The following is a 13,173-nucleotide window of genomic DNA, read 5'->3' on the forward strand; positions in this document are numbered from 1 at the left end:
CTCAGCTCTCAATTCCTAAAGGGGAACACATTAAGCAGAGGTTGGATTTTTCGCTGTTGTAGAGTGAGGGGCTGGGAGAACGTGTCCCTGATGTGGTTCAGAGCTACACTGGCAGATAACTGGGCGTAGGCCATTTGTAACTGGCACAGGAGCTGGAAAAAAGAGGGAAAAGACAACAGATGCTATCTGAGCAGAAAAGGACCTATTGTGGTTACTGCGTTGGATAAAATAAATGGCTGACTAGCATCCCTTTGGCATTTGTTGCTTTAAAACCTTACCCAGGGAATCCTCCCCTCTCCCACTGGCATATGGGGGCATTGGGTGAAAGTAGGATCATCAGTGATGCCTGCTACAGTCAAATATCCCACTGATAGCTACTGCCTAAGCTCATTCTGTTAGACCGGCCTGGGCCCAGTGAGGGGTGGGGAGCTGTCACGAGTGGAACCGTAGGCCAGTGCGAGTTCTCACCCCAGGGAGAAAGAAAATGGGCAGAATATATAATCTTGTGCAAAAAATAAAATCCTGTGAGCATGTTGGACATCAAGAGTTAACACGACTGGAAACTGCAGCTCACTCCCAGCACCCGAATGGTTAGCATCACTGAATCTACACTGCATCCTCATCTGTGCTGAGTGGTGCAGTATCGGGCTGGGGTCTCAGCTGTTAAGGGAAGGTAGTGTCTCAGAAGGGGGGGGGGGGTGGGTGCAGTGGGGAGCTGTAACGATGAAGCCAGAATCAATTAGTATTCTGGTCATGTGATGCCAGTGTCAGACAACATCTCTGTGGGCCAGGATCCCAGGAAATACAACAATATATCAGGTTATACCGATTACAATACTTGAAAGGCTCTGACGACACAAAGGCAAATTTAAAAACAGGAATCTCTGAGCAGCAGTCCCAGATGTGGAAAGGTAACTGATTTTCCTCCATTTCTTTGTCGTGTTCTGTTTGCCTCTGTGTAGATTCAGGGTGTATTCAGCTTGCTTCTGTCTCTCGGTTACCAAATCTGATTTCCATGGCACAGTTTATGATCTGTGTTATAGAACAATATTCTCCCACAGCTGCTCATTCTAAGTGGGGTGTTTCCCTGCTCGAGAGGCTGTGAGAGGAGAAAAAAAATCAGATTTTGCTTTGATAATAGATGAATAATAAATAAATAAATTTAATAATTAACTATTTGGGGCCCATATTCATAGCATCCCACAAGATTCATCTTTTTAAAATTCAAAATATATATTATTAGTTATTATATATACTGATAACTCCAGTCATTGCTCACAATCTGTTCCTAATTTGAAAGCCGTGTCTATAATATACAGACTTGCTTCTGTACAATAATGATGGGTTGCCTCAGTGTCGATGTCCGCTGGTTCTTTCAAATGACGGGCAATCGATGGGTAAGTCTCTCTGCTATGTGCAGAGGGCACAGAGGGTAATCCACTAGTGTCTGGCTGAGAGCAAACAGGCGCTACCCGTTAGCAGACACCTTGATTCCTCAAACGTCGCTGTTTAAATGGTGAAATGGGGAGCGTTAAGCTGTTGTTACCGACAGCTCTGCTTATTCGCAATATGAAATCCAGCAGTAACTGGGGCTGCAGCTTCTCACCCTTCTGACACAGAGGGTACCAGGCAGCAGTAAAGCTGCACATTGCTGAAAAAACAGGGGCGTTTTCAGGCTTTATGTACCGAGGCGGTTGCGGGTGAATGTATAATTTTAAATTGCTGAAAAATTATTTTACGGTGCCAGATTGAGGGCTGCTTGAGTAGCTATAGACTTATCCCAGAGTTATAGTGTGATAATCCTCTCTTTTACACTGTTAATCTCAAACCAACATGATGTGAAACATGGAGAGAATTTCTGTTTAAAAGTGTTCTTATTAGTAAAACTCCCCCTTTGAACGGTATCTTGATGTTGATATTCCAAAAGGTTCCCGATGGTGAGACTCTCAGTTTAAAAGTTATCCCTTTAATGAAGAGAGCCTTTAGTTTAGAGGCAGCATTCCTGCCTAACCAGCCTATCAGCTGATATATAGATGGGTAAAGCCATGGAAGGAGCATTAAAATCACAACCTGTCAGACGATGAATCAGCCACTATTTCACTATTCTCTGAGGGAAGAGTGTAAAGATCCATCAACAGCAACCTCCCAATAATGAATCTGCACCATCAAAACGGATGCATTGATCTGATCACTGAGACCCAGGCGTAAAATTTCCGTGGGGACTCTCCCACCATAACTGCATCAGAACAATCCTGGAAATCCGGCAGAAATAGCTTATATGGAAATGACAGGCATCTATAAAAGGGATTTTGAGGGACATCTCCAAAAGTGGTGAGATCCCCTCTTCAAAAGGGGCCCCCAGTGGTGAGACTGCTTCCTTGAAAGGGATCCTGGTGGTTTGCATCTGTCGGTAAAAGAGGTTCTAACACTGAGACCCCACTACATTTGAAGGGATCCCAGTTGTGAAACTCCCTCTTCAAAAAGAATCCTGGTGGTGAGGTTCCCTTCTTAAAAGAGTTTGCAATTGTGAGACCACCTCTTGGTCCCAATGGTGAGATTTTCTTTTTAAAAGTGGCCGTGATGGTGAGACTCCCTGGTGAAACAAAGTTCCTCAATATTGAGACTATGGGCCAGATTTTATTCCAGCGACAGGGGTCCAGGTGACAGGGTGGGGTGTCAGTGAGGGGGGGGGGGGAATCTTCTTGGGGGGGTGGGGCGCAGACATTGCCGCCGGGGGTCTCTGGATTGCCCCCAAAGGATGGCCCCCCCCCCGATACCGCTAGGAGACATCTCCACGCGGCAGTGGGCCCTCCACCTTCACTTAAATTGAGGTGGAGGTGGGAAGAGGCCCTGAAGGGGCTACCTAAAGGCCTCAATTGACTAGAGGCAGGTCCTTAGCCTTCCCCACCCCTCACTAAATTGAAAGGCATCGGGGAGGCAATGGGCTCTCCAACCCCCACCCCTCCTCCTTCCCACACAATTTTATGGTGCCCCCTCCCCCGCCTCCTTTCTCACCCATAGGGGGCCCCTAAAATTCAGCCCTATCTCATTAAACAGGAAACTAATGCAGTAACTCTCTCTTTAAGAGGGCCCCAAATGATGTAGTCACTCTGTTAAAGAGTTCTTGAAGAGGAGACTCACTCTTTAACAAGGGCGTTGATGGTCAGTGCCCCTGTTTAACAGGGATCCTGTTCGAGATTTGTGCGGCTTGTGAGGTGGTTGCACTTCAGATGTAATTAATTGGCTGTGACGTACTTGGTGACATTCTGAGGTCATGTAAGATGCAATATAAATGCAAGTTCTCTTTCCTATAAGGCGGGGTCGTGCCCCTTTTAAAACTCAATGTTGTTTGTCCTGAGCAATCTTTTATCTTCTGCCGTTATTTTGTTCTTTTTTGTTTATTGGTTCCCAACAGCACAAAAAGGAGCTGAGTTATTATCAGTAGAAATGCAGTCATTAACCCGGTGAGGTTCAGTAATCATGCCATCTCACTGTCAGACATAGCAACACCTTCCAGCAAACACTCCCAACCACATTAAACAGAATGGTTCAAAAATCACAGAAGAAATCTGATGTTCATTAAGACTCCATTATAGCAATTGAATTTCAGACAGGTCCTGGCTTTGTGACCACCCTTTTAAAAGGCCTTGAGAGTTGCAATCTCCTTTACAAAATGGACCCTGAACAATGCAATGACAGTGAACAACTGCTTGCTAACATTTGAGCCATCCCATCTCCTGATCATTGCCTCTTCATTGCCCCAAATAATCTACCATTGGTCCCTTTTCTTCCTCATGCACATGCTGTCCCTCAGGTGATATCATCTGTATGCATGAGCTTACCTTCCATGTTTGCTGGTGGTCCCCAGCTGAACCTCCCCACCATTTCCCTGAGCCCCACAACCAGCTCTGTGCTGTCAGACTGCCTGCCTGACATTCAGTTGTTAGCTCAAACAGATATCCTTCCATTTGAACACTGAAGAGACAAAAGAAACTTTGTTTTGGAATCGACCAAAATCTTTGCTCTCTTCGCACTGGCTGCTTGCTCAGGCTGAACCAGACTGTGTCAGACTTCGAATCCTCCTTGACCCAGAGCAGATCTTCAAACCCCTCTCAAATCCTTCGTTAAAAACATTTACTTCCATCTCCCTAACCTTAAACCCCTATCTCACTTCTAACCCTATCCCCAACAACCTAACTAAACCCTAACTTTAACACTAACTCTCTTACCAAATCCTAACCCCCTACCTCACCCTAACCCTGAAAATCCAGCAGCACCCTAACTCTAACACTTTTACTAAATTTAACCCAAACCTGCACACTTAACCCTCAGCTCCACTCAAACCTGTATCCATGTTTCTTTTGCCTCTAAATTTGACGTAATCAATGTCCTACTCACTGGACTCCTGAATTCTGTGCTGCACAAACTCCAATATGTCAAATTTTCTGTTGCCTGCATCCTACTGTCGAGTAATTCTGCTTGCTCCCATCCATCACCCCTATCCTCTCTGAACTGTAATGACTTCATGCTCCCCAAAATGTTACATTTCAAATTCTCATCAATATTTTCAAATCACTTCATTGGGATAAGGAGATGTGTCTCTGTGGCAATGAGGGCAGTGTCGATCAGGTTGTGTCTCAGGGTTGATGAGCTTATGTCCCAGAGTTGATCAGGTTGTGTCAGAGAGATACAGCACCAAAACAGGTCCTTCAGCCCAACATCAACCATCAACCACCCATTTATATTAATCCTACATGAATCCCATTTTTCCCTCTCACATCGCCACTTTCCCTCAATTCTCCTATCAACACTAGGGGTAATTTTTATAATGGCCAATTTACCTATCAACCTGTAAGTCTTTGGTATGTGGGAGGAAATCAGAGCACCTGGAGGAAACCCACACAGTCACAGGCAGTACCCAGAACTGAACCCAGGTCGCAGGAACTGTGAGGCTATGGTACAAACCACTGCGCCATTGTGCCACCCTGTGTCACAGTATTGATCAGGTTGTGTCTCAGTGACGAGGTTGTGTCTCAGTGATGATGAGATTGTGTCTCAGTGTCGATGAGGCTGTGTCTCAGTGTTGCTCAGGTTGTGTCTTAGTGATGATGAAGTTGTGTCTCAGTGTCAATCAGATTGTGTCTCAGTGATGATGAGGTTGTGTCTCAGTGACAAGGTTGGATCTCAGTGCCGATGAGGTTGTGTCTCAGTATTGATCAGGTTGTGTCTCAGTGTCGATGAGGTTGTGTCTCAGTCTCGATGAGGTTGTGTATTAGTGACGATGAGGTTGTGTCTCAGTGTCGATGAGGTTATGTCTCAGTGTCGATCAGGCTGTGTCTCAGTGGCAACGAGGTTGTGTCTTAGTGATGATAAGGTTGTGTCTCAGTCTCGATGAGGTTGTGTCTCAGTGTTGATGACGTTGCATCTTAGTGACAATGAGGTTGTGTCTCAGTGTTGATCAGGTTGTGTCTTAGTGACGATGAGGTTGTGTCTCAGTGTTGATGAGGTTGTGTCTCAGTGTTGATGAGGTTGTATCTTACTGACGATGAGGTTGTGTCTCAGTAATGATGAGGTTGTGTCTCAGTGACAATGGGGTTATATCTTAGTGATGTTGAGGTTGTGTCTCAGTGTCGATGAGGTTGTGTCTCAGTGTTGATCAGGTTGTGTCTTCATGACGATGAGGTTGTGTCTCAGTGACGATGAGGTTGTGCCTCAACAGGAATGCAGGAACAGGAAGAGGCCATTTAGCCCTCGAGACTGTTCCACCATTCAATGAGATCATGGCTGATCTGTGACCTAATTCCATATACTTGCCTTTTCCCCATATCCCTTAATAACTTTGGTTAACAAAAGTCTTTCAATCACATTTTAAAATTTAATATTTCATCTAGCAACAGTTGCCATTTGCGGAAGAGTGTTCAAAACTTACACCACCCTTTGTGTGTAGAAGTGTTTCCTAATTTTACTCCTGAAAGGTCTGGCTCTAATATTTAGACTCTACCCCCAAGTCCTAGACTCCCCAACCAATGGAAATACATTCTCTCTATCTACCCCATCTGTTCCCCTTAATATCTTGAAAACTTCGATCAAATCTCACCTTAACCTTCTAGATTGCAGGGAATACAATCCTAGCTCCTCGTAATTTAACACTTAGAGTCCAGATGAGTCCAGATATCATTCCCGTAAACCTACGCTGCAGTCCCTTGAAGGCCAACAGACCTTTCCCAAGATGTGGTGCTCAGAACTGCCCCCAATACTCCAGGTGTGGTCTAACCAGGGTTGTTAAGCTGAAGCATGACTTCTGCCCCCTTGTAGTCTAGTCCTCGAGATATAAAGGTCAGCACTCCATCAGTCTTTTTGATTATTTTCTGTACCTGTTCATGACATTTTAATGATGTGTCAGTGAGGTGGTGTCTCAGTATTGGTGTGATATATTTAAAGGTCTGAACAGCATGAATGAGTTCAATTGTCAATTCTTCAGAAAGTTGGCTTTCAATTGGCCAGAGAACAAAGCACAACATTAACAGTGTATGAGGAAAGCCAGAACAAGCGACGGGGCCCAGCCTGCTGTAGGATGGCTCCACAGCTGAGAGTGACTGTAACATGCGCAACCATGTGCTGGTGTTATATAAAGGCTGGACTTTCCACTTGGCAATTAGCCCAGGGTGAATTACTGTTCAGGTCTATTGAGTTGGAAAACAACAATCACAGCAGGCTTACAAATAAAATCAGTGAATTCATTTCTTTGTCACAGCTCGTCCTGTTCTTCAGCTTTATTGAAACTCTTTGTGCTTTTGTTGTTACCCATGTAATCCCAGGGACTCGCTCCTTGTCTGTGACAGAGGTGCCTCCCATTCATTTTCAATGTTCCTCTCCTCTGGTTCATGATTGAGAAGCTTCTTTGTTTCGGGGGGGAGGGTTTGGGTAGAGGGAATAGTGAATTTTGCTGTGGAGGGAATGTATTCCCCTCTCGTCAAGTGACAACTGTTTAAATTGTTCCTGCCACTCCGTGCCAGAGGACAGTGGGATGATCCGTCCTGTCACTGATTCTTTTAGTCACAGTCTGCTGACCGCGTGTTGATTACTTTATTTTCACTGTGTTAAATTTCAGTCTGTGAGCAGAGCAGCCCAGGATTTACTGGAGCAGGGCATATCGTGGCCTGTCCCATTAGTTGGAAAGTTTTTTCCGCACCAGTCAGCGCGAAAAGCTCTGCTCCGCAAATTGTTGGAAGTTTGAGCTGATAACAGGATCAGCAGGGGATCTAGGATCGCGGTGAATGACAGAACCCACAGTCTATCTCCTTAAACAATTAGATTTAAGGGCAAAGAAAGAAACAGAGGAACAGAAGAGAAGGAAATAGGGTGAATTAGATTATTTAGATTAGATTAGATTAGAGATACAGCACTGAAACAGGCCCTTCGGCCCACCGAGTCTGTGCCGAACATCAACCACCCATTTATACTAATCCTACACTAATCCCATATTCCTACCAAACATCCCCACCTGTCCCTATATTTCCCTACCACTTACCTATACTAGTGACAATTTATAATGGCCAATTTACCTATCAACCTGCAAGTCTTTTGGCTTGTGGGAGGAAACCGGAGCACCCGGAGAAAACCCACGCAGACACAGGGAGAACTTGCAAACTCCACACAGGCAGTACCCGGAATCGAACCCGGGTCCCTGGAGCTGTGAGGCTGCGGTGCTAACCACTGCGCCACTGTGCCGGTGAATTAGAGTCAGATTAGATACAGAAAGAGAAACAAAGAAAGGGAAAGAAAGATTGGATTAAAAGAGAGAAATTGAAGACACAGAGAGGCGAAACAATATTAACAATAGAATATTATAAATTGTGAAAACATCTGGGAACAATTTACTACCTGCAGGAATGAGACTCCACAGTTTCAATTGTTCCTTTTCTGGGCCAGAGAGTTTGAATGCCATTACCAGAACATAAAACTCATCGTTAAAAGGGTCCTTATGTCATTAAGTACCAGCTCTAACTCTCTGCAGTGAGTTGAATTTGTTTTAACAGTGCAAATGCAGCAATTTTTTTAGAATTAGAATTAGAATATTACAGCGCAGTACAGGCCCTTCGGCCCTCGATGTTGCGCCGATCATCTGACCTACACTATTCCATTTACATCCATATGTCTATCCAATGACCACTTAAATGCCCTTAAAGTTGGCGAGTCTACTACTGTTGCAGGCAGGGCGTTCCACGCCCCTACTACTCTCTGCGTAAAGAAACTACCTCTGACATCTGTCCTATATCTTTCACCCCTCAACTTAAAGCTATGTCCCCTCGTGTTTGCCATCCTCATCCGAGGAAAAAGACTCTCACTATCCACCCTATCTAACCCTCTGATTATCTTGTATGTCTCTATTAAGTCACCTCTCCTCCTCCTTCTCTCTAACGAAAACAACCCCAAGTCCCTCAGCCTTTCCTCGTAAGACCTTCCTTCCATACCAGGCAACATCCTAGTAAATCTCCTCTGCACCCTTTCCAAAGCTTCGACATCCTTCCTATAATGCGGTGACCAGAACTGCACGCAATACTCCAGGTGCGGCCTCACCAGAGTTTTGTACAGCTGCATCATGACCCCGTGGCTCTGAAACTCGATCCCCCTACTAATAAAGGCTAACACACCATATGCCTTCTTAACAGCCCTATTAACCTGGGTAGCAACTTTCAGGGATTTATGTACCTGGATACCAAGATCTCTCTGCTCATCTACACTACCAAGAATCTTCCCATTAGCCCAGTACTCTGCATTGCTGTTACTCCTTCCAAAGTGAATCACCTCACACTTCTCCGCATTAAACTCCATTTGCCATCTCTCAGCCCAGCTCTGCAGCCTATCTATGTCCCTCTGTACCCTACAACACCCTTCGACACTATCCACAACTCCACCGACCTTCGTGTCATCCGCAAATTTACTAACCCACCCTTCTACACCCTCATCCAGGTCGTTTATAAAAATGACAAACAGCAGTGGCCCCAAAACAGAACCTTGCGGTACACCACTAGTAACTAAACTCCAGGATGAACATTTGCCATCAACCACCACCCTCTGTCTTCTTTCAGCTAGCCAATTTCTGATCCAAAGCTCTAAATCACCTTCAACCCCATACTTGCGTATTTTCTGCAATAGCCTACCGTGGGGAACCTTATCAAACGCCTTACTGAAATCCATATACACCACATCCACGGCTTTACCCTCATCCACCTGTTTGGTCACCTTCTCGAAAAACTCAATAAGGTTTGTGAGGCACGACCTACCTTTCACAAAACCGTGCTGACTATCGCAAATGAACTTATTCTTTTCAAGATGATTATAAATCCTGTCTCTTATAACCTTTTCCAACATTTTACCCACAACCGAAGTAAGGCTCACAGGTCTATAATTACCAGGGCTGTCTCTACTCCCCTTCTTGAACAAGGGGACAACATTTGCTATCCTCCAGTCCTCCGGCACTACTCCTGTCGACAATGACGACTTAAAGATCAACAACAACGGCTCTGCAATCTCCTCCCTGGCTTCCCAGAGAATCCTAGGATAAATCCCATCTGGCCCAGGGGACTTATCTATTTTCACTCTTTCCAAAATTGCTAACACCTCCTCCTTGTGAATCTCAATCCCATCTAGCCTAGTAGGCTGTATCTCAGTAATCTCCTCGGCAACATTTTCTTTCTCTACTGTAAATACTGACGAAAAATATTCATTTAACGCTTCCCCTATCTCCTCTGATTCCGCACACAACTTCCCACTACTATCCTTGATTGGCCCTGTTCTAACTCTTATCATTCGTTTATTCCTGATATACCTATAGAAAGCCTTAGGGTTTTCTTTGATCCTATCCGCCAATGACTTCTCGTGTCCTCTCCTTGCTCTTCTTAGCCCTCCCTTTAGATCCTTCCTGGCTAGCTTGTAACTCTCAAGCGCCCTAACTGAGCCTTCACGTCTCATCCTAACATAAGCCGCCCTCTTCCTCTTGACAAGCGCTTCAACTTCTTGAGTAAACCACGGCTCCCTTGCTCGACAACTTCCTCCCTGCCTGACAGGTACATACTTATCAAGGACACGCATTAGCTGCTCCTTGAATAAGCTCCACATTTCGTTTGTGCCCATCCCCTGCAGTTTCCTTCCCCATCCTACACATCCTAAATCTTGCCTAATCGCGTCATAATTTCCTTTCCCCCAGCTATAATTCTTGCCCTGCGGTATATACCTGTCCCTGCCCATCGCTAAGGTAAACCTAACCGAATTGTGATCACTATCGCCAAAGTGCTCACCTACATCTAAATCAAACACCTGGCCGGGTTCATTACCCAGTACCAAATCCAATGTGGCATCGCCCCTGGTTGGCCTGTCCACATACTGTGTCAGAAAACCCTCCTGCACACACTGGACAAAAACAGACCCATCTAAAGTACTCGAACTATAGTATTTCCAGTCAATATTTGGAAAGTTAAAGTCCCCCATAACCACTACCCTGTTACTCTCGCTCCTGTCGAGAATCATCTTCGCTATCCTTTCCTCTACATCTCTGGAACTATTCGGAGGTCTATAGAAAACTCCCAACAGGGTGACCTCTCCTCTCCTGTTTCTAACCTCAGCCCAGACTACCTCAGTAGACGAGTCCTCAAACGTCCTTTCTGCCGCTGTAATACTTTCCTTGATTAACAATGCCACACCCCCCCCCTCTTTTACCCTCTTCTCTGTTCTTTCTGAAACATCTAAATCCCGGAACCTGCAACATCCATTCCTGCCCCTGCTCTACCCATGTCTCCGAAATGGCCACAACATCAGGATCCCAGGTACCAACCCATGCTGCAAGCTCACCCACCTTATTCCGGATGCTCCTGGCGTTGAAGTAGACACACTTTAAACCAAGTTCTTGCTTGCCAGTGCCCTCTTGTGTCCCTGTAACCTTATCCCCTACCTCACTACTCTCAACAGCCTGTACACTGGCACTGCAATTTAGGTTCCCATTCCCCTGCTGATTTAGTTTAAACCCCCCCGAAGAGCACTAACAAATCTCCCCCCCAGGATATTGGTACCCCTCTGGTTCAGGTGAAGACCATCCTGTTTGTAGAGGTCCCACCTACCCCAGAAAGAGCCCCAATTATCCAGGAAACCAAAACCCTCCCTCCTACACCATCCCTGCAGCCACGTGTTCAACTCCTCTCTCTCCCTATTCCTCTCTTCGCTAGCACGTGGCACAGGCAACAACCCAGAGAACAACTCTGGTTGTTCTCGCTCTAAGCTTCCACCCTAGCTCCCTGAATTTCTGCCTTAAATCCCCATCTCTCTTCCTACCTATTTCTTGAAATTCACGAGGAAATTGAGGGCGATGTCCTGTTTCTGTGAGAGTATTGGTGTAGCAGAGAAAATCGTCCAGCAATTTATGGCAATTTGCAACTCATGGAAAATCTCTTTCTCTGCTGCCTTATTTACACATTAATATCAGCCAGGGCATTCACTGATATTTTCCAGGCAAATTCTGGCCAATCAGTCGGACACACAGACATTACATCATGAACATTGACCAACATTAGAACATGCACGGTGACCGACATTACAAAACTGACATTGACAAACATTACAACATTCACATTGATAAACATACAACACTGTCATTGACAGGCATTACAACATTCACATTGATATACATTAGAACACTGATACTGACAAACATTACAACACTGACATTGACAGGCATTACAACATACACATTGTTGGATGTTACAACATTGACACTGACAAACATTACAACTCTGACTGACAGGCATTATAATGCTGAATGACAGGCATTATAACACTGACACTGTCAGGCATTACAACACAGATTTTCTATGTTTCTATAGATATAGCTCTTGGGTCTAAAGGGATCAAACGGTATGGGGCGAAAGCGGGAACAGGTTACTGAGTTGGATGATCAGCCATGATCATAATGAATGGCGGAGCAGGCTCAAAGGGCTGAATGGCCTACTCCTGCTCCTATTTTCTATGTTTCTATAGATATTGACAAACATTACAACACTGACTGACAAGCGTTACAATACTGATATTGACAGACATTACAACACTGACATTGATGGATATCACAACACTGACATTGACATTAACAGGCATTACAGCACCAATATTGATGGGCATTACAACACTGACATTGATAGACATTACAACATTGGCATTGACAAACATTACAACTCTGACATTGATAGACATTTCAACACTGACATTGACAGACATTACAACACCGACATTAACAGACAATACAACACCATCATTGACATTACAACACCAGCATTTATGGCCATTACAACACTGACATTGACAGACATTACAACACTGACATTGATGGACACTACAACACTGACATTGACAAACATTACAACACTGACATTGACAGGCATTACAACACTGACATTGACTGGCATTACAACATACACATTGTCGAATGTTACAACACTGACATTGACAGACATTACAACACTGACATTGATGGACATTACAACACTGACATTAACAAACATTACAACACTGACATTGACTGGCATTACAACATACACATTGTCGAATGTTACAACACTGACATTAACAAACATTACAACACTGACATCGACAGGCATTACAACACTGACATTGACTGGCATTACAATATACACATTGTCGAATGTTACAACACTGACATTGACAAACATTACAACACTGATATTGACAGGCGTTACAGCACTGACATTGACTGACATTACAACAGTGACATTAACAGGTATTACAACACTGACATTGACAGGCATTACAACACTGACATTGACTGGCATTACAACAAACACATTGTCGAATGTTACAACACTGACATTGACAGACACTACAACACTGACATTGATGGACATTACAACACTGACATTAACAAACATTACAACACTGACATTGACAGGCGTTACAGCACTGACATTGACTGACATTACAACAGTGACATTAACAGGTATTACAACACTGACATTGGCAGATATTACAACATTGACATTGACAGACATTACTAGACTGACATTAGCACATTCTATTTCCACCGAAGTCAAGAGAATGCAGAGAAACATGGCTGACCATGATGGTTTCAGAAAGTGCATGGTGGAATTGCTTAAATTGCCTCACCTAAGA

At 44.5% G+C, this 13,173-nt stretch overlaps 1 protein-coding gene across 7 annotated transcripts in view; it reads left to right on the forward strand.

Moving 5' to 3' along the window:
* septin3 (septin 3) overlaps window positions 1-13,173 on the forward strand; it is a 47,877-nt gene that overhangs the window by 6,255 nt on the left and 28,449 nt on the right. For 2 of the 7 annotated variants that reach the window (XM_068019471.1, XM_068019470.1), the window contains exon 1: window positions 849-911. The exons of 2 other annotated variants lie outside the window; for them this stretch is intronic. In XM_068019471.1, the coding sequence (XP_067875572.1) occupies window positions 902-911 (10 nt within the window). In that variant the 5' untranslated portion in view covers window positions 849-901. Of the gene's footprint in view, window positions 1-845; window positions 912-13,173 lie in introns of those variants that run through there. 3 more of the 7 variants (XM_068019472.1, XM_068019466.1, XM_068019473.1) reach the window with 3 other exon arrangements.

The sequence above is a fragment of the Heterodontus francisci genome, chromosome 41, assembly GCF_036365525.1.
Source record: "Heterodontus francisci isolate sHetFra1 chromosome 41, sHetFra1.hap1, whole genome shotgun sequence".
NCBI classification, from domain to species: Eukaryota; Metazoa; Chordata; class Chondrichthyes; order Heterodontiformes; family Heterodontidae; genus Heterodontus; species Heterodontus francisci.